This window comes from Eleginops maclovinus, chromosome 11 (genome assembly GCF_036324505.1).
Source record: "Eleginops maclovinus isolate JMC-PN-2008 ecotype Puerto Natales chromosome 11, JC_Emac_rtc_rv5, whole genome shotgun sequence".
Taxonomy (NCBI): Eukaryota; Metazoa; Chordata; class Actinopteri; order Perciformes; family Eleginopidae; genus Eleginops; species Eleginops maclovinus.
The window spans coordinates 4570611-4597783 of NC_086359.1; the positions used below are offsets into that span (position 1 = coordinate 4570611).

Below are 27173 nucleotides of genomic sequence, written 5' to 3' on the forward strand. Positions count from 1 at the left end.
TATCCTACCTGAATGCTTAAATCTTCAATAAAGCACCAATACAAGGTTATTTTATAGCGTTGTTGTTTAACTCTTGGTGGACATCTTTGGAAACAAATGATTCAGTAGTGTGCCACTCATCCGAGCAAAATGATGAAAAGGAAAAATGTGTATTTATTATGACAAAATCACAAAACGAATAAGCTATTTCTATGTTTTTTTTGTGAGTTATCTAAAATAATTGTGTGTGTTTTTACTTATTCACGAGCTCTGGGCAGTGGCAGGTCAGTGTAGGACAGCTATGTCCAAGGCCGAGCTCTGCTGTGCAGCTCGGTGCAGACAGAGGCAGTTGCGTAGGTTGAGGTCCACTGTAATTTTCCAGGTAATTTGTCCCTGATGAAGCACCGTAGCAAGAGGAGCAAACACTTGAGGAGTGTGCGTGCAGCCAATCGTCAGTACAAGCCCGCAAGACTACAACAAGGCTTGGAGTGGGAGGGAGGACTCGGGTGGCAAAACATGGCGAAATAACAAGTTTTATTGTGAGCTGCTTTTGGGAAACTGCACCGTGTCTGTCGTGTTGGACTTCAGCGACGGGTTCATAACATTTGGACGCCGGAGAAGGAGCGCAACGCGTAACTTTAGAGAGTCGAGGGCCCCAGTTTACAAGTATTACGGTGGCTGCTGGCGAGAAAAATAGTGCCTGCCTGTCTGCCTGTGTTTCCCCGGAAGGTTGGCAGTGCTAGGCGCGACTGTCAACACAGAAAATGGATGAAGGAGGAAAGTTGATTGTGGAAAAGGCTGTAGATTGTGCACGGTAGATTGATTGCACGCACCTGACTCGAGAAATATTGAAGTCGTGTTAACAAGTTTGGCAACTGCAGTCGTATATAAAACTAGGCCATTCTTTTTTCTTTTGATTTTTCCCGCAGTTGTGTTAATATTCTGGGAGGACATCTCTCTTTAAGGCTGGTGTTGACAGGCTGTCGGCCGGTTCTGGTGCGGACGGACCCGGACGCCATCACAACAGACGCTGCGTTCTCCTTTAAAAACAACCACTGCGCTGCTCTCAGCCGTACATGTTCATTTTTCTCTACTTCAACAACGACACAAGGACTGTTTATAATTGCACACCAGATCTGCCTGGTAGTTTCTCCACCCCCCCCCCCCCCCTGCGGATCAGTTTCGTGTCTGCATGTTGTACAGCAGCGGAGACGTCTTGTCAAAATGAACGCAGCAAGGTGTTCAGCAACAGTGGAGGTGCATCGCATTGAAAACCTGCCAGTTGTTAGTACTGTACCGATGGCCGGCTAACTGGGACGCTAACAGTTTCTTGCAATAGCTTTTTATTTGAAGTAAGTGTTTTGAGCAGACATTGTAACCGGCATTTCTGTTAAAAAACAAAACAGCATTGGTTAACAGTGGTTGAGTTGACGTGAGCTAGCCCGCTGGGTGCGCCTGTGACGGCTCGATCTGCGATGTGTTTGCTAATCTAAGTGCTACCGTGTTGTTCCGCAACAGTTTTAACAGATTGCACAGCCAGTTTGCTTGATTTAATCCATAGATAAGCTCTCTCAAGATCGGTGTAGCAGCCGCTTCACATTTCCACAAGTACGTCTTGTCTAATAAGTGGCTAACTTGGTAGCTAAGGTCCTAAGTTTCGCCAGCCATGTCTGAAAACGCCCCCACACGAAGCCTGGATGACATAGACCTCGCGGCTCTGAGGGTGAGTATTGTTATCCTCGGATAAGTGTGCTGCACTTTATTCATGTACAATTATGGCTGACGTTAGTTGTTATGTCATATTAACAGAAGTGTCACCTTTCCTCTGAGCATTCAACACCCACGTAACTTAGTGAAGGTGGAATAAACCTCCCTTGGCCCTGTGTTGACATCTCAGCTGTCATGTTTAAGTCTGATGTTGTGAAGTGAATTGTCTTGCAAACAACTTTTAAAACACTGCTATAATCATGTTTCTTTATGCTGTTCTTGGCTGTTTTCAAATATGCAATTGGAATTATAAAATCTGGGATTGTATGCATAATCTCAATCTGTTTTTGTTGTGATTTATTGTGTTTTGGAGGGTTTTTCCCCTAGATGGGCCCAAATTGAATGGCAAATCCTCCAACCATACCCTTTTGGTTTAGTTGGTTTTGTATGGCTCACAAGATTATACTGAGATCTACATCCCTGGTGGATTTTCAGTGATCCATCCTCCACTAATAAATCACCTTGGACCTCCCTAACATCAGAACCACTTTGCTAACCTGTAATGCCATTTGGATAAAAATACATCCTTAGTTTATCGTCAATTTTTCCATATTTATCGGACAAATAGAGGATGGAAATCATATTTATGATCGCCCCTTTTGATGCATCTCCACGTTTCAATGGAGAGTGTCACGTGTATAATGTGTTGCATCAGTAAATCCCCTTATGGCATACCCTTATTAGCATTATAAAGATGTTGATTATGCATTCAGTCACTGCTTTACTGAAAGATAGGTTACAGCCCTGTCTCCCCACTGAGGTACCAAAGAGACACACGCCTTTCACTTCTTATATTAGGTTGCATTTCTAATCTATGTCTAGGGTTAAAATGACCAATTCGTTATTTGATTGATGTTAAAATGACAAAATCAGAGCATACAAGCTATTTGAAAGTATTACCAAGAGGATAAGTCATCTTAAAAGGGTCCCCCTATGCCCTATCTGAAAACTCTGTGGTGCTTTGGTGGAGCTTTCCCAGATTTAAAGGGTTTCAGAGGAGATCAGTGGTAGTTTATCCGAATCCTGGTCCCATTTTATCTGTTAGAGCTCACCTGATAATCCACATTTTCCTGACCCATCTCTTTATTATGCCTCTGTATCAAATGGCAATATAAGAAGGTACAATCACATTATTATCAACAGAATTTAAAGGTTTTTTTAATGGGTATTTTGGCCCAAAATGAGCTGATTTTCTTTCCTGAAAATTCCACTGAAATGTGTGCTCTGGTGCGGTTAAGTAAACTGGATGAATGTTTAATATACTGACTGCTTAATAGGATGGTGAGCTGACCATTCGGTGTGTGTTGTTATTGTTTTAAATGAATGTACTGTTGAGTTTGAACAGTGTAAACTACATCTCATAACCCCCATGGTTTGGTCGGAAACTTCAAGAACAACAGAGATATAACTTTAACAGTTGTAAACATTAACGTGCTAAATGTGTCCCAGATTATTTCCTGTTGCAGTGTATGTGAATGACAGGAAGCTGACAGGAAGTAGTCATGGCCCCAAGCTGTTACCTAGCGATGCAAATTGGTTAAAACTTGTGAATCTGTCTTTGTGATTTGGGTGAACTGATCCCTTTTAGAGTTGTGGACTTTCATGCAAACAAACAAATGTAATTTTTATATTCATCACCAAGAGGCATTGTGTGACTCCTTGAGCTCCAACCAGCGAGTTAAATGTATTTCCTTCATCCTAAGAAATGTGCAAAGAACATTTCTATTGTAGTTTGTCAAGTATCGCTTAGTTTGTTAGCTAGCAGACCTCTTTTGTTGGCGCATTGCAGCATATTTTGGCTGTTACTGCCACCTGTTGACTCGGAGAATAGTGTGAATCCATTGGCAGGACTGTGTTGCACGACACCCGGACGTGCAAGCTTCCTTGTTCACGCGCCTGAGATAAACAAAACTTTGACACACTGATTGGAAAACAGCTTCATAGGGAAACTTTTTAATTGCATAACAACAGACCACCGTACGCAGGCAACAAGACATCATTACAATTAGAAAAAGGATCTGACGGTCTTTGAATATCTGTTGAACTTCAGCTGCTTTGTTGTTGTTGTTGTTGTTGTTGTTGTATTCAGTATCTTTGATATTGGATTCTGATTAGCCAGGAATACCAGCCCTCTGGAAATGAACCTCATGAGAGATTTTTGTCTTGTGATTTGTTTTTTTTTGGCTCCGTACCACAGTCCATGCCTGACATGTTTGGCATAACTAACCTTACATAAGAGTGAGGAGAAAGGACTGCTTCAATATGACAAAATAAAAGCTCCTGGTTTGGCGCTGATGTAATTGCTAGCAAAAATATAAGGTGTAAAATATGAGTTTCAAAATATCGACCATCTCTTACTGCATGTCTATGCCCTTGAAACATGTGGTCATAAATTCATTATGTTACTTAATTGGTTGTAATGTAAAGAGTTTATTTCCCCCGGGCCTGTGATGGTAGCAAAATCAAACAATGGTGGTGTTGATCAAATGTAAACATGTTGTCCTTTCAGCAAATTAAAGGATTGATTAGCTGGTTAAATATGAAAGAAAACATGAAGTATTTCTTGATTTCTAATTCCAAAGCCACTTAAAAACACCCAAGGTCAACCGATAATGTCTCTAGTGATGTTCAAGGCATGCAAGTGTTGTGATTTGGACTATTGTTACAGCTGTGTAGCCACAGCTGGCACGCTTTTGGTTTTTAAGACTTCCTGTCAGCTTAACTTGACACCCCTGCAGGAAATGTGTGGTCAACTTCCTCGCAGACCATTATCAGTGTCTTCTAGAGTTAATACTCTGTTGACCTGAGGTTAAAAATTGGGGGAGAAAATCATTGCATTACACTCTGAGGTTTTCAAACACACCGAGCGTACACATTAATACGTCAGCGGGATATATCTGCAGGAACTACTGTACCAGAGCTGCCATTTAGGGTGATTTATGTAGGCTGACTGTAGGTTTCTCCTTCCTTCTTTGCAATCACTACGCTCTATTTGACTGTGCTGGTGTTGCTTCTCTTAGAACATACCCTTCCCCTACAATCCCTTCATTCCTCTCATCCCACTCTCTGCGCTGGACGTGGGTGAAGCTACCGCCTCTGCCTCGCCACCCACTCCATCATTACATTATCCTCTTCCATAGCATCACTCTCCCGCCTCCTCCTCCTCCTTTACGTCACAGTCCCCCCCCTTCTTTTGTGTCACAGAACATGGGCGCTATCTTTATGTCATCACATGAGCAATCTGCATCAAATCTCTGGTCGTTTTTTTTATATGTTTTGCTGCCAAGTACAGATGCTATTTTTCCCCGTGAATGTGCCCCGTCTGAAAGGAATGTTTCCCCTCCTCGTCGAAGGCAGAAGCCCATCATTGGAAACAGATGAAAGCAGGATAGGTCATGCTGTACGTTTTAAACCCAAAGCAGCAGTCTAACCGCCCACACCTCTTCTTAAAGCCATATTGAAATTGCATGAAAGTGGAACTGCTTGTCATTATTCCCTTGTCGATTGGAGGTGGGAGTTGCATAATTAAGCCAAAGCAACCTACTCATTATTAGTGTCAGTGAAGCAACATGAAATGAAAAAATCAGGGAAAGGCCAGATAATAATAATAATAATAATAATAATAATAATAATAATAATAATAAAGCTTTATTTGTTCAGCACTCAAAACACGATTCATGTCAAATTTGAAAACCATTTTCTTGCACATATGAGTATATGTACATGGTGTATATGTTTTTCAAATGCAAGATGTTTACATAGGTATGAGGAAAAATAAAACGCACTTAGAAAGAAAGAACAACCTTAGACGGAATGAATAACTACAATAAAACATTAAAACCTATAAAATAAATACGTTATACAAAATAATAATATAGATTAAAACACCAATAAGGGGGATGTCACTAATTAAAAGCTCATCTTTTCGACTGAGTTCGCCTCATAGTGGGGCCAAAAAGTATTTAGTCAAGTTCTCCCATTTAAAAAGATGAGAGAGGCCTGTATTTTTTATCATAGGTATACCTCAACTATGAGAGACAGAATGAGAAAAAAAAATCCAGGAAATCACATTGTCTGATTTTTAAAGAATTTATTTTCAAATTATTGTGGAAAATAAGTATTTGGTCAATAACAAAAGTTCATCTCAATACTTTGTTATATACCCTTTGTTGGCAATGACAGAGGTCAAACGTTTTCTGTAAGTCTTCACAAGGTTTTCACACACTGTTGCTGGTATTTTGGCCCATTCCTCCATGCAGATCTCCTCTAAAGCAGTGATGTTTTGGGGCTGTCGCTGGGCAACACGGACTTTCAACTCCCTCCAAAGATTTTCTATGGGGTTGAGATCTGGAGACTGGCTAGGCCACTCCAGGACCTTGAAATGCTTCTTACGAAGCCACTCCTTCGTTGCCCTGGCGGTGTGTTTGGGATCATTGTCATGCTGAAAGACCCAGCCACGCTTCATCTTCAGTGCCCTTGCTGATGGAAGGAGGTTTTCACTCAAAATCTCACGATACATGGCCCCATTCATTCTTTCCTTTACACGGATCAGTCGTCCTGGTCCCTTTGCAGAAAAACAGCCCCAAAGCATGATGTTTCCACCCCCATGCTTCACAGTAGGTATGGTGTTCTTTGGATGCAACTCTGCATTCTTTCTCTTCCAAACACGACGAGTTGAGTTTTTACCAAAAAGTTATATTTTGGTTTCATCTGACCATATGACATTCTCCCAATCCTCTTCTGGATCATCCAAATGCCCTCTAGCAAACTTCAGACGGGCCTGGACATGTACTGGCTTAAGCAGGGGGACACGTCTGGAACTGCAGGATTTAAGTCCCTGGCGGCGTAGTGTGTTACTGATGGTAGCCTCTGTTACTTTGGTCCGAGCTCTCTGCAGGTCATTCACTAGGTCCCCCCGTGTGGTTCTGGGATTTTTGCTCACTGTACTTGTGATCATTTTGACCCACGGGGTGAGATCTTGCGTGGAGCCCCAGATCGAGGGAGATTAGCAGTGGTCTTGTATGTCTTCCATTTTCTAATAATTGCTCCCACAGTTGATTTCTTCACACCAAGCTGCTTACCTATTGCAGATTCAGTTTTCCCAGCCTGGTGCAGGTCTACAATTTTGTCTCTGGTCTCCTTTGACAGCTCTTTGGTCTTGGCCATAGTGGAGTTTGGAGTATGACTGTTTGAGGTTGTGGACAGGTGTCTTTTATACTGATAACGAGTTCAAAAAGGTGCCATTAATACAGGTAACGAGTGGAGGACAGAGGAGCCTCTTAAAGAAGAAGTTACAGGTCTGTGAGAGCCAGAAATCTTGCTTGTTTGTAGGTGACCAAATACTTATTTTACCGAGGAATTTACAATGAATTCATTAAAAATCCTACAATGTGATTTCCTGGATTTTTTCCCCCATTCTGTCTCTCATAGTTGAAGTGTACCTATGATGAAAATTACAGGCCTCTCTCATCTTTTTAAATGGGAGAACTTGCACAATTGGTGGCTGACTAAATACTTTTTTGCCCCACTGTATATTTTGTGGCAGGGTGTTGCAGGGACTAAAGCTGCTTCATCCAGGGAGGTACATCATGCATCTGATAAATCCACCTTTGCATCTAATCTAGAGCCCATATTTAGTGCCTCTGTTTCCTCCATGTCGAGTCTCTGGGTGGGCAGTGAGTGGGTGGCACCAACATGGGGTTCGGACAATTTGTATGAAAATATGGAATAATTGTAATATTGGATATACTGTAAATTGGCTTAAGTGTAAACAACACAAACCATTTGGGTTGTTGTTATGTATGGTTTGTGTTCCACTGAGGCTCTTGTGCTGATGTTTGTGTGTTTATACAACCATCTATAGATCTGCAGCTTTATTCACAATGCACACAGCTTCTGTTGCTCAGGACAAATCATTCTGACTGACACACTTTGTACATTTCCCAATATCTAAGCTCTTTGTCCCCAGCTTCTTTGAATTCTTCTTTTTTGTATATTTAATATATTTTTTAGTGCAAGCTTTTTTTTAAGCTGTCTTTGGCTTTGTTGTTGCTCTAGCAAATGTAAATTTCCCCTCTGTGGGACGCATGAAGGTATTCAGCCTTTGTGCCATCTAGTGAAGCCAGCTTGCAGGAGTAACTAGAACACGTGCAGTTAAGTAGGATTTAGTATTTGAGGGTGATTCTTAACGGAGTAAACATGAGTGAACAACTTGAAATGCGACCTGCGCGGAGGGTTAGGCATTGAAGTGAAGATGTGTAGGATTCAAATAGGAAGAAAGAAAGCGTCTCCCACAAAGTAAATACGCTGTGCTTTGAGTGTGTTGTCTTTCTTGGTTAGGTTTGTTTGTTTGTTTTGAAGTTGTTACGCCGATGAAGCACATCAACACAGTAGTATAACTGATGTATTTGCTCTGTTTGAAATGCTTTTCGTTTGACTCGTCTCCCGTAGGATCCGGCAGGAATCTTCGAGCTGGTCGAGGTCGTCGGCAATGGGACATATGGACAGGTGTACAAGGTGAGATATCACACTGGAAGAATGTGGCAGATGAGTTGCTTTAACAGCAGCCTCCAAAGACTACTCTAGTGCCCTGCTTTTTGTGAAGTTTTCCCAGATCACAGCAGATTAAACGTCCTGCTATGTCAGCACATTCAGAAGTTGTTAAAAGAAAGTGGCAGAAAGATAACAGAAGAAAATGTAAAATAAGAAACGGTGTGACGAAGCAATCAGCCACGTTTTACTGACCGCTGATCCAACTTGTCAGGGCCGTCACGTGAAGACGGGCCAGCTGGCGGCCATCAAGGTGATGGATGTCACGGAGGAGGAAGAGGAGGAGATCAAAGCAGAGATCAACATGCTGAAGAAGTACAGCCACCACCGCAACATCGCCACGTACTACGGTGCCTTCGTCAAGAAGAGTCCCCCAGGACACGATGACCAGCTCTGGGTGTGTATGCACTTCTCACCTGGTGATGTAAGTGCCTCTCTGACGGTGCTCACTGAGTCTGAATGTGTCTGCATGTAGCTGGTGATGGAGTTCTGTGGGGCGGGGTCAGTGACCGACCTGGTGAAGAACACGAAGGGCAGCTCTCTGAAGGAGGACTGGATCGCTTACATCTGCAGAGAGATCCTACGGGTAAGAATTCACAGTCACAACAACAAGTGTGCAGCAGCTGTGCTCTGTACTGACCGGTTTTGACTCGCACACAGGGCCTCTCTCACCTGCACGCCCACAAAGTCATCCACAGAGACATCAAGGGCCAGAATGTTCTGCTGACGGAGAACGCAGAGGTCAAACTGGGTACGTTGAATGCTTTGACATGTAACAGTTAGCTCATGATGTCCTCCATCCTCTCACACACACTCTTCTCTCTGTCCTCACTCAGTTGATTTTGGCGTGAGCGCTCAGTTGGACAGGACGGTCGGTCGTAGGAACACCTTCATCGGCACGCCTTACTGGATGGCACCTGAGGTTATTGCCTGCGATGAGAACCCTGACTCCACTTATGACTACAGGGTAAGAGCAGCAATAAGTGTGTGTGTGTGTGTGTGTGTGTGAGCATTATGTGATGAGATCATGTGAAAGGTAGAGACTAACCTGACCCCCTGTGTGTGTTACAGAGTGATATCTGGTCCTTGGGGATCACCGCCATTGAGATGGCAGAGGGAGCTCCTCGTAAGTCTGCCCTTCTTTCATTTGACCTGATCTTGGTTGTATAGGTCCCCCACCCCCCCCCATTATGTTTGTGGAAATCACATCCCATTGCAAGCCTTATTTGGTTGCATCGCGCATTTCCGTGTTCCCACCAGCCGATTATCCCTCATCGTCTCGAGGGCCATTCTTAACGTCCTCACGGATGACTCTGTCTTGCATACTTGGTCTGGCTGTCTGTGCCTTCAGATGGACAGCTGACTCACTGTAATCAAGGTAGTGTAGTCGTGAGCTGGCGGGCGGCCTGCGGAGGCTGATTGCACACATCTCTCTGGTCTGCCTAGTGTGGAGATCTGTCTGAAAAAAATCTTCCTTAAACAAAGCAAACTAAAGTGAATGAATCGAATAAATTCCACGTTACGCAGTGGCTTAGTAGCTCGTCATGTCTAGCCTTATTTGACCAGTTGGTTGGTATAATGCAGTTATTCTAACCAGATTTAGGTTCTCTTGGTATTGCATTCAGCACTATAGCAGTATAATGGATAGACAGGATGGACAGGTAAGCACTCAGTACGTAAGGACAAGTACCAATATGGAAGAACATTTAAAAAAGCCTGCATTCTACGGTCCAAATCATGTGAAAAGCCAACATGTTTTAACAACTCTAGGTCTTTTTCAAGGTTTATAACAAACAAACACTGGTGTGGCCTAACCTGTTTGGGGGAATCACATGACCCGGATGTAAAGCCTTTACAGTACAGAGAAGGTCTTCGGTCTCACGGTGGTTACTGGTTGTCAATAGAACAAAAGGGGAGGCCACACCTGGTGTTTATTATTCAGCTATAAGTTTTTCCCTGTTTTCTAAAAAGTACCCAACAGATCTTCCATCTACAGCGTGTTTTGGTTTACAGAAATACCCGTTATCTTCTTCTCCCGTCAGTTAGAAACACTGGCATCATGGGGCTGCTGTTTTATGAGCTCTGCAGTGTTGCACAATGTGTTTCACAGCCAGCCTCCTGCAGCTAATTGTTGAGTATGGGTCTAACTGAGCTCTACTGAATAAGATATTATTCAAGTTTCCATTATACAAATGGAAACTTGATGCCTCATTCGCTCGTTTCAGTGAAGTAGAATACAACTTTTGAAATCAACCATATTTCCATGTTCATGGCTTATAGATTTTTGATGATGATGAAGAAGTGAATTGAACCCGGACACAAGTTATTTAATATAGTCACTCAAACCAAAGCAGAGGATCTCGAAGCTTCAAATTCAGAGTCTTGTTTTCTGGTTCAAAACTAATTTGTACCACCGGATCGAACAACATTCCCGATGTTCTCTGAAAGCTTTTTGTCTTGTTTTTCACTGACGAGGATCACGGCGCTCCTGCTGACTGTGTTGCTGCTGCTGCAGAGGACATAAGGCGTGCGGGCCAACTGTCAAGCCGGAGTTGATGTACCGTTGTAAATCATGCAGTGTGTCCTGACTCACTCCATTAGTTTCACTACACAATGATTTGTATTATTTATCACTTGTTATTCTGCACTAGGAAAGTTGCAGTATTTCTAGTTTTGAGACTTTTTGGGTCGGTATGGCAGAAACCACTTAGTGGATGAGTGGTTCATTTCCCATTAACTACCTCATCAATATGTTTCTCTCAAGAGTCCAGTCTGCTCTGTTGTGATTGGTCAACCGCTAAGAGATGTCCCGCCCCTTTAGTCTATTCCATACAATGTGTTGGAGCGCTAGCCAATGAAAGCGGTAGTGTTACATAGTGATGTCACCATGTTACAGAAGTAAACAAAGGAGTCCAATGGTGGTGTTTCAGGCAGAGGGGGAATTTGTGGTAGAGAAACACAGGGATTTTATCCTCTGCAGACCATTTACATGCACAGAAACTCCCAAAAGAAACCCAAGAGTTTAATATGCCCTCTTTAAACTCTGATAAAATAATTTGTGACTGTCTGTCCTATTCTTTGACAATAATAACCACATTTAAAGAACCCCTCTAACACTTTTTTTGATACAGATTTGACTAATCAAATAACTATACGCATGCAATTAGTAGTCAAACTAATCCATAGAACATTTTGATCACATGACCCACATTTTCTGAAGGTTTCCATGCTGAAATTGAGAAAGCTGTAGTCGGTTCATCTACAGAATCCATAGATAGGACTGATATTATAGGCTTGTGACGCTGTTTCTCGGAGATGCATCTCTGTGCCAGTTACAGTAATTTATTCATTTGCCTTACGGGGTTACTGGCTTACTGTTGGATCATTGTTTAACAAATGAATTATTGAGCATCTTCTCACACACTTTTCAGCATTCTGTTCACTTGCTGTGTTGGCAGACACCGACTATACCTCTTCCGTTTGTTCACACTTAAAAATGCAGAAATGAAATGCTCTTCCTGTCTCAATCGAGGTGTCCATAAGACTGCTGTATAAAAGCCTATTTACTGTGGAGCTGTAAAGCTAACCAGGCAGGTTTAGCTACCTACCTACCTACGCTGGGAACACAGTGACTCACAGTCCTTGCTCTTACATTCGATGCAACAACAAGCCTCGGGTGCCAGGGAAGATTGGATAAGAGCAGCTGTAACCATGTTTGAGGAAACTAATGTGGAATGGTGGCTAGTTTTATTTACAAACTACCCGGTGTGGGAGTATATGAAATGATGTCTAACACAGCTGATCCTTATTTATTATGATTTCTGCAGCCTTGTGCGACATGCACCCGATGAGAGCCCTCTTCCTGATACCCAGGAATCCCCCTCCGAAACTCAAATCCAAAAAATGGTGAGTTATCCGACCTCCTGCTGTGGTATTTACATATCAAACCGTGACACTTAGAAGCCTCTCATCTTAGGATGTCAGGCGTGTGGGAAAGCCTCACAACTTGTTTCCAAAGGCAAATTAAATAGCAACAATGCAGGTTAGTACACAGCAGCGTGTCTGAGAAAGCAGGATTCTGCAGAGCCACAATAACCTTGTTAAATGAGTGTAAACACACTTACAGGAACAACACTATCCTGCTTGTTAATCCTGCTTCTACAAGAAACAATGCAAAGGCACAGGAAGATACGTGTGCATATGTACCTACATTGGGAAACAGACTGTAGGAATCTGTGTTCAAAGTGTGAGACTTTATATCCCAGTATTTAGACATGGGAGAAGTACTCAGATCTTGTACGTGAGTTAAAGTAGAAGTACTCAGATCTTGTACTTGAGTAAAAGTAGAAGTACTCAGATCTTGTACTTGAGTAAAGTAGAAGTATTCAGGTCTTGTACTTGAGTAAAGTAGAAGTACTCAGATCTTGTACTTGAGTAAAGTAGAAGTATTCAGATCTTGTACTTGAGTAAAGTAGAAGTACTCAGGTCTTGTTCTTGAGTAAAAGTAGAAGTACTCCGGTCTTGTACTTGAGTAAAAGTAGAAGTACTCAGATCTTGTTCTTGAGTAAAGTAGAAGTACTCGGGTCTTGTACTTGAGTAAAGTAGAAGTACTCAGATCTTGTACTTGAGTAAAGTAGAAGTATTCAGATCTTGTACTTGAGTAAAAGTAGAAGTACTCCGGTCTTGTACTTGAATAAAAGTAGAAGTACTCAGATCTTGTTCTTGAGTAAAGTAGAAGTACTCAGGTCTTGTACTTGAATAAAGTAGAAGTACTCAGGTCTTGTACTTGAGTAAAGTAGAAGTACTCAGATCTTGTTTTTGAGTAAAAGTAGAAGTACTCAGATCTTGTACTTGAGTAAAGTAGAAGTACCAGAGTGTAGGAATACTCTGTCACAGTAAAAGTATTCTAAATGTTCCTACAGTGAAAGTAGAAAGTACTCTCATCTAAATGTACTTAAAGTAGCGACAGTAAAAGTAGTCATTGTCTGATTGGTCCATTTCAGAATAATATCTCTGATATGTTTTATAATGATTGATCATTAAAGTGTTCTCAGAGCTGGTAAAGGTGCAGCTAGTTTGAATGGCTTTGTATACTGCAGGGTAGCTGCTGGATTTACTGCAGGTGAACTAAAGTCTGATTTAAGGGCTGATTATATTTACCATCATTAACCCTAATCTGCCTAGCAACTAAAGGTGTTAAATAAATGTAGTGGAGGAAAAGTAGAGAGTAGCAGAAAATGGAAATACTCATGTACCTCAATGTTGTACTGAAGTTAATCTACTTAGTTACTTTACTGCCAGTATTGAAACAGTATGACTGTGAGCAGGACGAGAAGCTGAAAGCATGTAAACTAATTTGCCATATTCTTTCTCCTACCCTGTTTCTTTTTTGTAATGCTCCCATTACTCTTCCTGCTGCTCGTTAATGGATCCACTTAGCAGAGTTGACGGTCCCAGAATGCAATGCTTCTTTCGTAATGTTTTTTGGCTTCAATCTTAGAAGGCTGCCAGTCGATATGGTGTGACGCAGATGGACAATTATGCAAATACAAAAACACTATTAAGGGATGGACACAAGAACATGAACTCATCAACTCTTGATTACTGCCTTTTATTGACCCCGTTTGACTGGCAGTCTTTATTGGACGGTTATTGAAGGACGTGGAATTGGTTTTTTTTAATGATTGAGTGAAAGTAAAGTAGTTTCTCAAGCTGGTAATGAACTGTAAAACAGCTCACCTGTCTATTAAATCATTCCAGTTAAGACATTGATGAATGAAAGGCGGACGGACATGTTGTCCTTCAAGGCTGTGAGCATAAACTGAGCATCTTAATCGCTGGAGTTCACACTTGTGTAAGGAAAGGAGTCTTAGAAATGCTTTCCCAGATAAAGCCAGACATGTTAAAGAGGCTAATCACAGACCGTGTCCCCCTTTAGTCTCCCTTTCTGATTAAATTACAATTCTTTGTCAGTGCAGCATGTAAACAAGGCATGCATATGAAATAAAAATGGGATAAAATTGAATATAAACAGTGATTTATATACCCATCATCTGTGGAAAATAAACAGAATATTAAATTAGAAGAGATATAGAGTATCTTTAACGAGTGCACAACATAAATATACAGCTGTGTCAGTGTTCACAGGATGCTATTTGAATTAACTGTGCACAAGGTACAGTGTTGTGAAACTGGGGATTGACAGTTGTGAAACTGGGGATTGACAGCTGCTCGATGACTCCCCCCCTCCCCCTCCCCGACTCTCCCTCACTGGTTTTCCCGCCCTCTAACCTCCCCATTCCTCCCAAGGTCCAAGAAGTTCATTGACTTTATAGAGGGCTGTCTCGTGAAGACGTACACCAGCCGCCCGTCCACGGAGCAGCTCCTCAAGCACTCCTTCATCCGGGACCAGCCCACCGAGCGGCAGGTCCGGATCCAGCTCAAAGACCACATTGACCGCACGCGCAAGAAAAGGGGAGAGAAAGGTAAGCAAAATGGGATTTACCCAGGGAGCGTTATCAGGATCACTGTTTCCCTGTTGCGTAATCAGCCTGCTGTTCTTTGTATTCACTGCTGTAATGTTTAGATAGTGTGTGGAGAGGCTGAACTGCATCACGGTGTATTTACATGTCACATTTGACCTCCTTTTGTGCCTCCTTTCCTTGTAGAAGAAACAGAGTATGAGTACAGTGGTAGTGATGAAGATGAAGAAAATCGAGGAGAGGACCGAGAGTCGAGGTACATGCAATTTATTTTCTCTCTGTCCACGTTGTATGAATCCTCGACTTCCCAGCTCCCCCGAATACATTATCTCATATCCCCAATTTTGATCCATCAGCTCCATCCTCAATGTGCCGGGTGAGTCCACCTTGAGGCGGGACTTCCAGCGCCTGCAGCAGGAGAACAAGGAGCGCTCGGAGGCCCACAAGAGGCAGCAGGCCCAACTGGCTGCCCAGCGCCGGGACCCGGAGGAGCACAAGAGGCAACTGTTGCACGACCGGCAGAAGCGCATCGAAGAGCAGAAGGAGCAGCGGCGCCGACTGGAAGAGGTAACAATCGACCAGAACACCTGTAGCTTTTTACAGGAACGTTTCGGGATCACGAGAGGGATGCTCATTAGGTTTCCAGCTTAATATATGATCAATATTAAGCTAAAGCGTAGCAGAGAGACCGTCATCAGTTAGGAAAACTAGACTGACTCTCTCCAAAGCTCAGAAATACTCCAACTAACACAAATTGAATGTTTGCTGTTGCTATTTCCTAGCAAACATCGTGCTTTATTGATCCCAATGTAGGAAATCTGTGCGTTGCAGCTGCTTAAAAAGACAAGGCATTCTACACACTCAAATTAAAAGACTAGGAAAAAAAACCGTTCAAAAGTCAATCTCAATAGAAATTAAATGGCATTAAAAAACAAAACCCTTCCTAAAAGTACAGTTTGAATTTTGGACACTTTTTTAAATAGGTTTATAAGTTAAAGGTGTTAGTATTGAGGTTAAAATGTGATATAACTGGCAGCCTGTAGACTGCTTCTCTCACTTCTTTAGCCTTTATGCTAAGCTAAGCTAATTTCCTCCTAACTATACTTTCTTTTTGGAGACTGATATCAACCTTTTCATGCAAGAAACCAAATCAGGGTTCTTCCAAAATGTCAGACTACCCCCTTAAAGGAAACCTAAGACTACACTTTCGATTTGAAAAGATGTGCAAGGCTTCACATGATGCTGAAGTTCCTGCACAATAAAATGCTGTATTGACGGATCACTGGTGCTGAAGTGTCACGGAGCGATATTGATTCGATTCAACAATATATTGTATATATATATAAGTTTATGAACTGTGTGTCTATAGTTCAGATGCACACATTCATGATAGCGGCAGAGGCTCACATTTTCACATCTCACTTGAACATAAAACCCAGACAAGAAAAGGCAGACGGTGTTTGACCTTATTTTCTTTTTGTTAATTTTGTAATTAAATGTAATCCTGCACATTTTACCAGAGGCTCATGCTACTAATACATTATGCAGCAGGCTGAGCGTTTTTAATTCAAAGCAAAAAAACTGTACCGAGCAACTCAAATATGATGTCTGCGATATATCTGCTCCTTTAGCCAAGATTCAAGCAGCAATAAAAATAGTGCATCTCAGGTGTTTAACAGTCTTATTGCCTGTGGAATAAAACTCTCTCAGGCGTGCTCTCTGTGATGCACCTGCATCTGCATTAGCTTGAAATGAGGCTTTGCACGCCATATAAAACACACACTAATCTATCCATCAGGGTTTCTGTGAGCCTCTCAAAGCCTTCATGACAAAAAAAAGTAGTTGCAAGGAAACCGAAAGATCCGCTCTCCTTCACCGTACCTTAGCTGTTCACTATCATTCATGGTTGAATAAATAAGTAAACAGAGGGGAATACACTGAGAAAGTCCAGCTCCTTTCAACTCAAGCATGAATTATTAATCCTGCAAACATTCTCCCGGAGTGAGATGATTTCTTTTTAGCTTGGAGAGAGATGTTCAAGGAGTATGACGTTTATGTAAATCCTGGAAACTTTGGAAAGGTAGTCTCACCCTTAAGGGGAATCAGTGAGTTGTATAAGTGGCTCAAGATCCAGACTTTTTACACTAAGACCGCTAATGGCTGAGGTTTAACGCTTTGAATGCTATTTTTTTACAAACTATAGGGTTAAATAACGAATGCAGCTCGAGAGAGGCTAATAGAGAAACCCAATGTTAACAAGAAATGACATCAGCATAGCATTCACTGTAAAACATATGACAAAATAAAACGTTAGCCTTAAAGAGAATGTGTCATATAATCAGCTTCTCCTTATGCCAGTTATTTTGTTATCTTTACCCATGTTTAAGAAGTGTTTGCAGGACATGGTGAGGAAAATACAAACAGCTTTGGGGATTAATAAGCCTGTATTTACACCTGTAATGTTGCAAATACTTAACGTCCACTTGTCTTTTTCTCTTCCAAAAAGCATCTCAACTTGCTTGAAGTGTTGTCATGCTTACAATTGACCTGGATGAACCCCAAGAAGTGAAGCAACCAGCCCTTTTTATCAATTATTGTTGACTTCCTTTTTATGTTTCATGCTACAAAATCCATCAAACTAGTATAAGAACCCTTAAACACACTGGGCCTTTTCTTTGAGGCTATCATTTATTATCCACACAAAGCAGCATTTATTGAAGCAGAGGTGAATAACAACAGAATCCTGTGTTGAAATGTGATGTTTGGGGTTATATTTGAAGGCTTTATCCAAACAGTAAGTTGCTGAGGATCTTGAGAGACTTACCTGCATGACTCAGCTCTTTGGATTGCTGATAGAGAGCCTGCAGCTGGAATGTGTTTGAGGAGTTACGTAGGCTTTGCCTGACTTAAATACACCTAGCTTTTTAAATGACAGCATTGGTTGGTAAGTAAGAGTTGTACTGCAGTAAGACTGAACACCCCTGATACACCATCACCTCCTCCTCCTCCTCTAACTCCTCTCTGTTCGACTGCAAAGTGCCAAAAACAATTGAGAGGACAAGAGCTTTGTGTCATTTCACCACAAACTGTGTTACAGTGTCTGTTTAAAAGATAAAGCCTGAGTGTTTGAAACAAAGCACTACATGTGTTACGTGCACAGTGTATGTGTGTTTGTGAGAGTGACTCACATCCTCTGCGTCCCCACTCCCTTTTTATATATTCTTTCATCGGTCTTTGCACACAGAAAACAAGGGAGGGTTTGCTCATGAGCAGGCTATCCTTTATAAATTCCCCCAGTGCAATTATAGCCTCCATGCTCATGCCTCTCTTCCCTGTCACCCTTCTCTCCCAGCAACAGAGGAAAGAACGAGATATGGTGAGGCAGCAAGAAAAAGGTCCCCACCGGAGACTCGACGATATGAGACGGGAGGAAGACAGAAGGTTGGCTGAGAGGGAGCAGGTAAACCAACCGCAGGAGCCCTAGCGGCTGCGAGTCGGCCAATCGGAGCGCAGTGTGGGCGTGTCCGTCGGCACTGCAAGTTGCGCCGGTGGTGAAATTCCACGAGTTGGTTGCCATAGCAGCAAGGGTCTAAATTAGTGTATTTATTCAGAGATGAGTTTCTGTGGGTGAGCTCTCTGCGTCTCTGTCTCCAGTATACCCTCAGAAACAGGAGTCTGGCATCCTCACCCTGTAGTGAAAAATACTCATTTTATGTGAGCATGTTGCAACAATTACTCTGAATCTACGGATCAATCACGCTCCCGGTGTGGTGCTGAACGGGGATGCTATACTTTAATGGCAACCTTTATTCGTCTACACTCAGTATACAAGTGTCAGGCATCATTTTATAGTGAAAAACACTGATTTTTATTCATCTATTACAACCTTTATGTTGTGCTAAACGGTGATGCTACGTTTTAATGCTGACTTTGTTCGTCTACCCTGAGTTTTACAGTGTCAGGCATCTCCTTTTTATAGTGAAAAACACAGATTTTATTGCAAATTATCCTTTATATAGTCATGCATTACAATCTTCATGTTGTGCCAAACAGTGATGCTAACTTTTATGTCATTTACATGGTGTACACAGGTAAAATGCATGTGAAGTGACTACATCATAGTGTTTTCTTTCAGTCAGTACAGCGCCCGGTGTCTGTTGTTTACCAGAATTACGTTACATAACTGTGATGTGCATCTATTTTCTACCCTTGACTTTTTTCTACCTTCATTTCTCTTTTCCCACCCTTTTCATGCCTGTCATTCCTGCCTCCTCTCCTCACCTCTCCTCAGGAGTTTATCAGACATAAGTTAGAAGAAGAGCAGCGGCAGTTAGAAATCCTCCAGCAGCAGTTGCTTCAGGAGCAGGCGCTGCTTATGGTAACTAGTCCTCACTACCTCTTTCATCATTTCATGGTATGACTGCAGAGGTTTTAACGTGCCCGCTGGAACACAATGCCTCATCAGTGAAGGAGATTTATCGATCAGTGGTGAGACAACACCATCCTTAGACCCTCCAGTCAGTTTGTTTTGTCCAAACTCTGCAGGGTGACAAGTCTGCCCATGTTTCAGCTGAGAAAAAGGCCTCTAAATACTTTCGGTTTCTACTAGATCTACTTGTTTTTGCAGCAGTGTCATGTTCCATATCACCTAGAATCAGAATCAGGTTTATTGCCAAGTAGGTGATATATTTGATTTGGCGTGTAGTTGTGCAAACTTGAGCATAACATAAGGAAATAAGTTCTAAGAGAAGGATCAAAAATATCACATTTTCAACTGGAGAGGTATACAAAAATGTGCAAATATATTCAGACTGATGAACAGGGCTCCCAGTATTCACATGATTTAATGCATAATGTTAATGGGATGGGTACGAGTCAGTGCTACATGCAGCAGAGTACGGGTTTAGCTCCCACAGAACTGCACGTCCTGACCTAGATTTTGAGGGCACTTTTGGACAGATTTCAGGTTATTACTGTATGTCCCTCACACTGAAGGGAGGAATCGCCACAGACTTGACATCTTTGTTCAAGCTCCATCCTGTTGGGCTTACAAGTTGCTTTACACTTGTGTTCGTACCTATCCTCCCTGCTGTGTTCATGAGGTGATTGAGATTTTTCACATATCCCCCCGAGGTTACACATAGACATCATTTGGTCGTAGGGACTCGGAGTCAGCCACAGGACACGGACTGTGGCCCTGAAGAAGTCTAGAGGGTTAAGGACAACACACTGGCAAAAGTTATTTGATTTGATTGTAATTACATTACCTTGTTTCTATGCTGCTGCAACGAAAACAATTCCCAAATTGGGATCAATGAAGTCATTCTAGTGGAATCAAACTGAACTAAATCCCCTTTAAAAAAATCAAATGGAGAGGCTTGAATAAAGAAGAAATGCTGGATTGCTTTAAGTTGCAGTTGCAGGAATTGATCCCCAATTTATGACTGGATTTAAACGTTTTGATGTATAGATGCTAATTTCCTTAGGGAGGTCATTCAATTTAAAGACAACTAGGCTAATCTTAGATTTATGTTGACTTACTTTTGAGCCTCCAAATTTGACATGACAGAATATCCACATTTGACAATCTGATATACTGTACATGCATATCACTTCTGGACTCAAAACTGTTTGAAAGGTAAATGTACGTCGCTGCATTTCTGTGTCAGCAGGGTAGGAAGAGCAGCCTAGACGTCCTTAATCAAAGTCCCCCTGAGACACTGTAATTCCTCCACCTAGCCAGGGGCTACAAACACTGTGGATGTGTCTCCTCTCGGGTCGAGATCTAATGTAAACAAAGTCATGTGCATGGGGTGAAGGCTGCCTCAGCGTCCTCGTATAAATACCTTGAGGTAGCCTACATTAGGGGTACTCTTTCCTATCGGTAGGTTTCTGACCAGTTGCTTCATACAGGTTCAGGTTCAGGTTATTAATTTGTACCTGTAGGTAGATTTGGTTTGCAAATAAATAGACAAGGGATCCATCCTGACACACTCGCAGACCACACACACATCTCTAATAAAAGTACACCCTGCTCCGTCAAATCTGGAAACATTTAACTGTGACGCTCCTATGATTTGTTAATTTGTGCAATAGCTGCTGCAATAAAGCTGTTTTTTTACCGCTTGGTTCTACTCTTTGAGACAACTAACCCCTACTAGGTGACACTGTTCCATAAACCTGCCTCCTTATGTCTTGTACCAATCTTGGGATCCATTTCAAGGTGTTTTTGCCTTTAGTCGGGCTTCTGTCTCCACACTGGCATCTGCGACTGACCAGTGGGCGGTGTCTGTTTCCTCGTGTCCCTATTAGTGTGAGCCGGCAGTCAGGAAGAAATGACAACAGCACCTCAGTAACAATGGTGAGAGCCAGTAATGTCAGTCAGAATATCCTGAAAGGGCTAGGGGTGTTCAACATGCAGACTAAACCTCATGCACATCCATTTGTTTACATTAGATTTCAACCTTAGGAATCGACCGCACCACAGATACATTTGCGACCTCCGTGTGCTCACAGTGGGGGGTCACCACTGTGGTTCCTAGAGGGGGTTTTTGGTTTGCCTCAGGCTTGAGTTGTAAATCTACTGCTTCACTTTGTGGCCTATGGTGATATATTACGAAGAAGAAATGACAACAAGCACTCTGTATTTAATTGGCACCTGGGGATTACTCTCTCTCTTTTCTTTATGAATGGGGTGGCCATAAAAGGCAAGAGACCTATGCTTACAACTGAGAATGAAGTGAAGTTACTCCCTTTTGCACTTTTTGTTAAACACACAAATAAGTTTATGGTTGGAGAACATCTTGTGTATTATAAACACAAGGATAATAAAGTTTGCCCAGCATTGAGTGAATGAATGAGTTCTAAAAAGACAGCTGTGTCCGGTCTGAGGCGAGCTCTGGCTGACCTGCAGTGTGTGTTTTGTTGCTCAGGAGTATAAACGCAAGCAGCTGGAGGAGCAGCGTCAGTCCGAGCGGCTGCAGAGGCAGCTGCAGCAGGAGCATGCATACCTGGTGTCTCTGCAGCAGCAGCAGGAGAAGAAGCCCCAGCTCTACCACTACAACAAAAACCTGGAGCCCAACAACAAACCCACATGGGCCCGTGAGGTAGCAACACATCTGAAGCAACACACACACACACACACACACACACACACACACACACACACACACACACACCTGCTTCATACTTCCCTCACTGTCCTCCTTGTTTCAGGTGGAGGAGCGGAGTAAGCTCAACAGACAGGGCTCGCCCAAAATCTGCACCACCGTCTCTGACACCGCCATCCAGTCGCGCTCCGACTCGATCAGTCAGTTAGGAGTGGGCCAGTCTGCCCAGACCCCCCCAATGCAGAGGCCAGTTGAACCCCAAGGGGGACAGGGAAAGGTGGGTGCCTCACATGTAGTTCCTTTAATCCCAGCTCATGTTACAATCCCTTCTGCTCCTCAATCTTTAGCTGCTTCATCTATGCTACTTTATTTACGCCTCCCTTTTTCATTTCCCCTCCTTTTGATCGCTTTCCTCCTTGGATCAATCCTGCGATCCTCTCCGACTGTCCTGTGCTCTCCTCCTTCCGCCCTGCTGCTGCTGCTCCTGTCCTCTGCAGTTCCAGATGGCTCACCTGGTCCCTCTGAAGCCCTATGCTGCCCCCGTCCCTCGCTCTCAGTCCCTCTGTGACCAGCCCACTAAGACCATGTCCGCATTCCCCACTCAGGACCCGTCCCTCAACCCCACGCCCCGCCCCATCCACTCTAGAGAGCTGGTGCGCCAGAACTCAGACCCTACTTCTGAAACCCCGGCACCCCAGGGACATCTGATCGGAGATGAACGCGGCCCCTGGATCCGCCTGCCTGATGTGGAGCTCCCCCCCAAGGTGAGCTCTAGTGGCTGAGACTCAGCACTAGGTGTCAGACGTTTCGCTTTCCCAAGTTTATTTTGTGTTTTTGTAGATATTGACTGTTCTTTTATTTATATAGTTATGTATAAGTTTGAGTGTATAGGTTTGTACATACATATTTTTATATATATTTGTATATTTTGTACTTTTATACCTCAGGACTGTGGGAAACAGCATTTTGATCTTTCTGTCTGTACACACAAACTGAAAGGTTGACTTTTGAGGTGTACAAATCAAAACACACCCCTCGTTAGCATTTCCTTTGTAACGACCCCACTTACCCGCAAATAATAACCCTGATGGACAAAATTAAGTTAACTGACTATGAAAGGTGTCAGCTTTAAGACGTTTAAACTATGACTACCTCAGGCAGCAGCTTCTGGATCTACAAAAATAATCCAGACTCTGCTTTCACCTGCATTTGGTGTTTTCTCACATGCTAAGGAAGGTTCTTAGAGCAAAACAAATCCCAAACAATTGTGGGTATTACCTACTTATTTTGGCACAGGTACATTCAAAACACTGCAGACCACTAATTAGTCATGGAGAACTGCAAAAACGTAGCTTTTGTTCTGTCGTGAGAAGTGGTTTTAATGACAGCAGGCAGATCTGAGCTGTACACCACCGATTTGAGTCGTCCTTCCTCTGTTTGGTTGCTGATTAAAGGATTAACTGGGCTCCTGTTAACATGGTGGTGTCACAACGGCAAGTCACCCTGCCTACACAGAGCAGTGGAAAAGTTAATCCTAAAAAGTACCTGGTACCGAAAGTGAGAGGAGTTGGGTAAAACCCTACCGTGCAGCCACTTCTAACAGCAAAACTAAACATCGATTCCCCTTCTCTCACACAACTTGTGCTTTATAATCTTAGTCTCTGTATGCTCACCACTTCCAAATAGTTCATATAGTATTTATATAGTATAGTAGCTATAGAGTATTACAGAGCGCATGTTCTACCTGACAACAGACCAATCTTCTGAGAGATAAGATAAACATTTATTGATTATTTCAGATGTTTTAGCAGCAAAAGCAATGACATTAAACCACATGATAAGACGTTTCAAACAAGGATAACAAACTAAAAATGGAAAGTGAGAGTATTCAATAAAAAGGAAATGGGTTGAATACTATTTTAGGAAATTACTGATGTTCATTAAGGGTGGAATTAGGGTTCAAACAAACATCCTCTCCTGCTTTTCTCCCCTCAGATTCCCCAGAGGACAGCGTCTATCGCCACAGCTCTCAACACCAACCTGACCTCTGGCATTCGGCATCCAGTACGAGCCAGGTACTGCGGGAATGATTTATCCAATATTTATTTTATTCGTGCCTGGTGCTAGATCAGACTTCAGATAACTGATTGGTATTCTCGCTGTAGCAATCCGGATCTGAGCCGCAATGATCGCTGGGAGAGAGGAGACAGTATGAGCATCATCTCCAATCTGCCCCAGACAGGATCTCTGGAGAGGCATCGCATCCTCAGTGAGTCCCTGCCTCCCCGATGCTATTCCTCCGCAGATTGTCTGTGCAGTCAATCTGATTTCAGAGTCATAACTACACTTTCCAACATCGCTTCATTGCAGGTTCCTCCAAAATGGATTCACCCATGCTCTCCCATGACAGCCGTCACAAGCCGGGGGAGTCTCGCACCTCCTCCCGCCCCGGGCGCCCCGCTGTGAGTGGTTCTTTCAAGCAGACATTTTATTGGCCTCGAAAAAAAGTAATAAGGTTTCCAGGTTTATTGCAGAAAATGACCAACAAATCAGCCAGATAATCTCCACACATTACCACCAGAAGAGTAAACAATCTGCAAAAAGAAGAAGCTAAAGATAGGCAATAAACAAACTACATCACGGTCACATGACTTCACAGCACCACCGCTAAGCTAAAGGCGGCTAATGTTTTGCTGCTTAGTATCGTGGGCAGTTTTCATGACACCTAGATCAACAGTAAACATTTTGTTCAGTAAGTTGTGTTAACCACAGACCTTATTTCAGGCTTCTAACCACACACACATTCGACTTTGAGGAGCGTGAAGCGGAGGTTGTAAAACGCTGACTACTTCCTGGGTTTTCGGAGTCATTACTGCACCACTTTATATTGTTTCATAGAAAAACAAGTACATGACCTTTTTCGGTACCACTTTACAATAAGACTACCCTTATAAAGGATTCATAAAGGGTTTATAATTAAGTTGTAAACACTTTATTAATCATTAAGAAACCATTTATGAACCAGTTCTAACATAGTTCAACACAGGCTCACTATTTGGCAAGATGACTAAGCCTTATATATTGGCTACCTAGCTCACTTCGTCTTCTTCATCAGCCAACATCAGGGGGGAGAAACAACTCAGCGAACAACAGATACCAAGGATGCTGGCTGATGAAGTAAGCTAAGTAGCCAATATAAGGCTTAGCAGTACTGATAAATATGGGCTCACTATTTGGCAAGCAACTGGTCACAGTTGCCCTGTTTATCTCTTGTCCTATAAGAGCTTATTAATTATGTATAAAGTGTTTACAACATAATTATGAATCCTTTATAAGGGTAGTCATATTGTAAAGTGGTACCCCTTTTTCAAACCCCTGTTCTGTAAACTGCCTGAGTTTACTAACGCAAGGTTTCCTCCTCGTGTTCCCTTTCCTTAACACTGCTTTTCTGAGCTTCACACACTTGCTGTTCATGTCTCTCCTCTTCTCAAACCCCTGTTTGTTGATTCGATTGTGCAGAGTTACAAGAGAGCTATAGGGGAGGTTAGTATTCATGTCTTTAGTGTTCATGCATGAGTTTGCACCTGCATTATTTGGATGTAGTAAGTGATCGTATAGAATGAACTGCATGCTGTACATTGTTGTTGTTTATTGGGTAAGTCGTCATTGTGTTGTCTTTGAATTAAATTCCATTGTGAGCATCCTACACTCGACACAGGCCTCAACATCATCCTGTCCCTTCAGCTGTGTTTGGATTGGCCATTATATGAGCATGACACATATTAATGTCTACTGTCTTTTCTGGACGTTTCAAGCATTTCTAAACTAAATATTGGTGTATGTGTGTGCAGGATCACGGCCTCTTCGCCAAGGAGCGTGCCGAGGAGCAGCCGAGGCCTCCAGTCAAGGCCAACGACTACTCCTCCTCCTCGGAGAGCAGCGAGAGCAGCGAGGAGAGCGAGAGCGGCGAGGGGCCCGAGGAGGAAGAAAGCCCCACTGATCGGTAACACATACAGAAGCTAACCGCGAGTCAGGAAGCCAAATAATTCTATGTGCCGTCCCTGACTTCTATTCGTCTCTCGATGTCAGTCACAGGGATGGAGACACCGATTCAGTCAACACCATGGTGGTTCACGAGGACGAAGGCGAGGGGGGAGAGGGAGAGCAAGCTGGAGGCTACGGGGATCAGACCATGCTGGTGCAGAGGGTGAGTCATCGGCCGACGTGATGGCGGTTGAAATGCACTGTTGGTAAATCAACACACAACTTGTCCAAGTGTATCACAAAGCTCCAAGGCACGGGGGCTATTTCGTTAAGTCTTTTCTAAACAAAGCTGGAGCCTTTTTCCATGCAGACATAAGCTAATGAAACACAGCATGCAGAAAAACCTCAACAATGTTTCACAGAAAAGCACATTTTACAAATTCACTGCTTTGCCCCAATGCTCAAAAAGCACTTTATTATGAACTGAATTTAGAAGGGGCAGAGAGTCTGCTCCTTAACCAAAGGACAATATACACCTTAGCACGTAGCTGTATGAGTAATGTTAGCTATGTATTTTTATTCTGGATTATGACACCCTTTGAGATTTTTGGCAAGACAGACCCCTGATTCAGTGACAGACAGTGGCTCATGCTGAGTTGAATGTGTGAAATGTCACCTTCCCTGAAGAGGAACTGTTTTGCTTGTTAATGCATTTTATTATGCAATTAGCGGAAAATATTTGTGCCAAGCTGCAGCGACCTTACTGAACGACAGGGGAAGATTTGGAGTTATTAATTTGCCTGGTATTATAAATAAAACAATGCAAAATATCAAGAAATGTTTCGATTACTTCCCCACATTTGTGATTGTTCATATTTTTAGAGCAAGTTTTTAATGACGGCACAGAAATTCAGTCAAAGTTTATTTATAGAGCCCAATATCACACATTTTACATTTATCTCAGGGGGCTTTACAGTTTACACAGAATATGAATACCCTCACATCGGAAAAGGAAAAGCTTCCAAAAAATAACGGGGGAAAATGGAAGAAACCTCGGGGAGAGCAACAGAGGAGGGATCCCTCCCCCAGGACGGACAGATGTGCAATAGATGTCGTGTGTTATTTAAAAAGATAATATATTTACCACATGAGTAGTCCAAATGCTGGAGAATGCATGTGTCTGTAAATAAGGAAAATATGAAGGATCCAGGACTCAGGATCCAGGACTCAGGATCCAGGACTCAGGATCCAGGACTCAGAACCCAGGACTCAGGATCCACGAAAAATCATTTGCATTCCGTCA

At 42.7% G+C, this 27173-nt stretch overlaps 1 protein-coding gene across 5 annotated transcripts in view; it reads left to right on the forward strand.

Annotated features, from left to right (window-relative positions):
- Positions 1-392: 392 nt before the first annotated feature.
- mink1 (misshapen-like kinase 1) overlaps positions 393-27173 on the forward strand; it is a 37089-nt gene continuing 10308 nt past the window's right edge. The window contains exons 1-22 of one of the 5 annotated variants that reach the window (XM_063895969.1): positions 404-1702; positions 8197-8262; positions 8510-8692; positions 8771-8881; positions 8956-9046; positions 9132-9262; positions 9367-9421; positions 12123-12201; positions 14605-14780; positions 14964-15033; positions 15134-15344; positions 18130-18237; positions 19069-19155; positions 21710-21883; positions 21993-22163; positions 22384-22650; positions 23882-23961; positions 24052-24155; positions 24257-24348; positions 25406-25429; positions 25738-25889; positions 25976-26093. In XM_063895969.1, the coding sequence (XP_063752039.1) occupies positions 1646-1702; positions 8197-8262; positions 8510-8692; positions 8771-8881; positions 8956-9046; positions 9132-9262; positions 9367-9421; positions 12123-12201; positions 14605-14780; positions 14964-15033; positions 15134-15344; positions 18130-18237; positions 19069-19155; positions 21710-21883; positions 21993-22163; positions 22384-22650; positions 23882-23961; positions 24052-24155; positions 24257-24348; positions 25406-25429; positions 25738-25889; positions 25976-26093 (2607 nt within the window). In that variant the 5' untranslated portion in view covers positions 404-1645. Of the gene's footprint in view, positions 1703-8196; positions 8263-8509; positions 8693-8770; positions 8882-8955; positions 9047-9131; positions 9263-9366; positions 9422-12122; positions 12202-13734; positions 14321-14604; positions 14781-14963; positions 15034-15133; positions 15345-18129; positions 18238-19068; positions 19156-21709; positions 21884-21992; positions 22164-22383; positions 22651-23881; positions 23962-24051; positions 24156-24256; positions 24349-25405; positions 25430-25737; positions 25890-25975; positions 26094-27173 lie in introns of those variants that run through there. The other 4 variants (XM_063895970.1, XM_063895971.1, XM_063895972.1 and 1 more) reach the window with 4 other exon arrangements.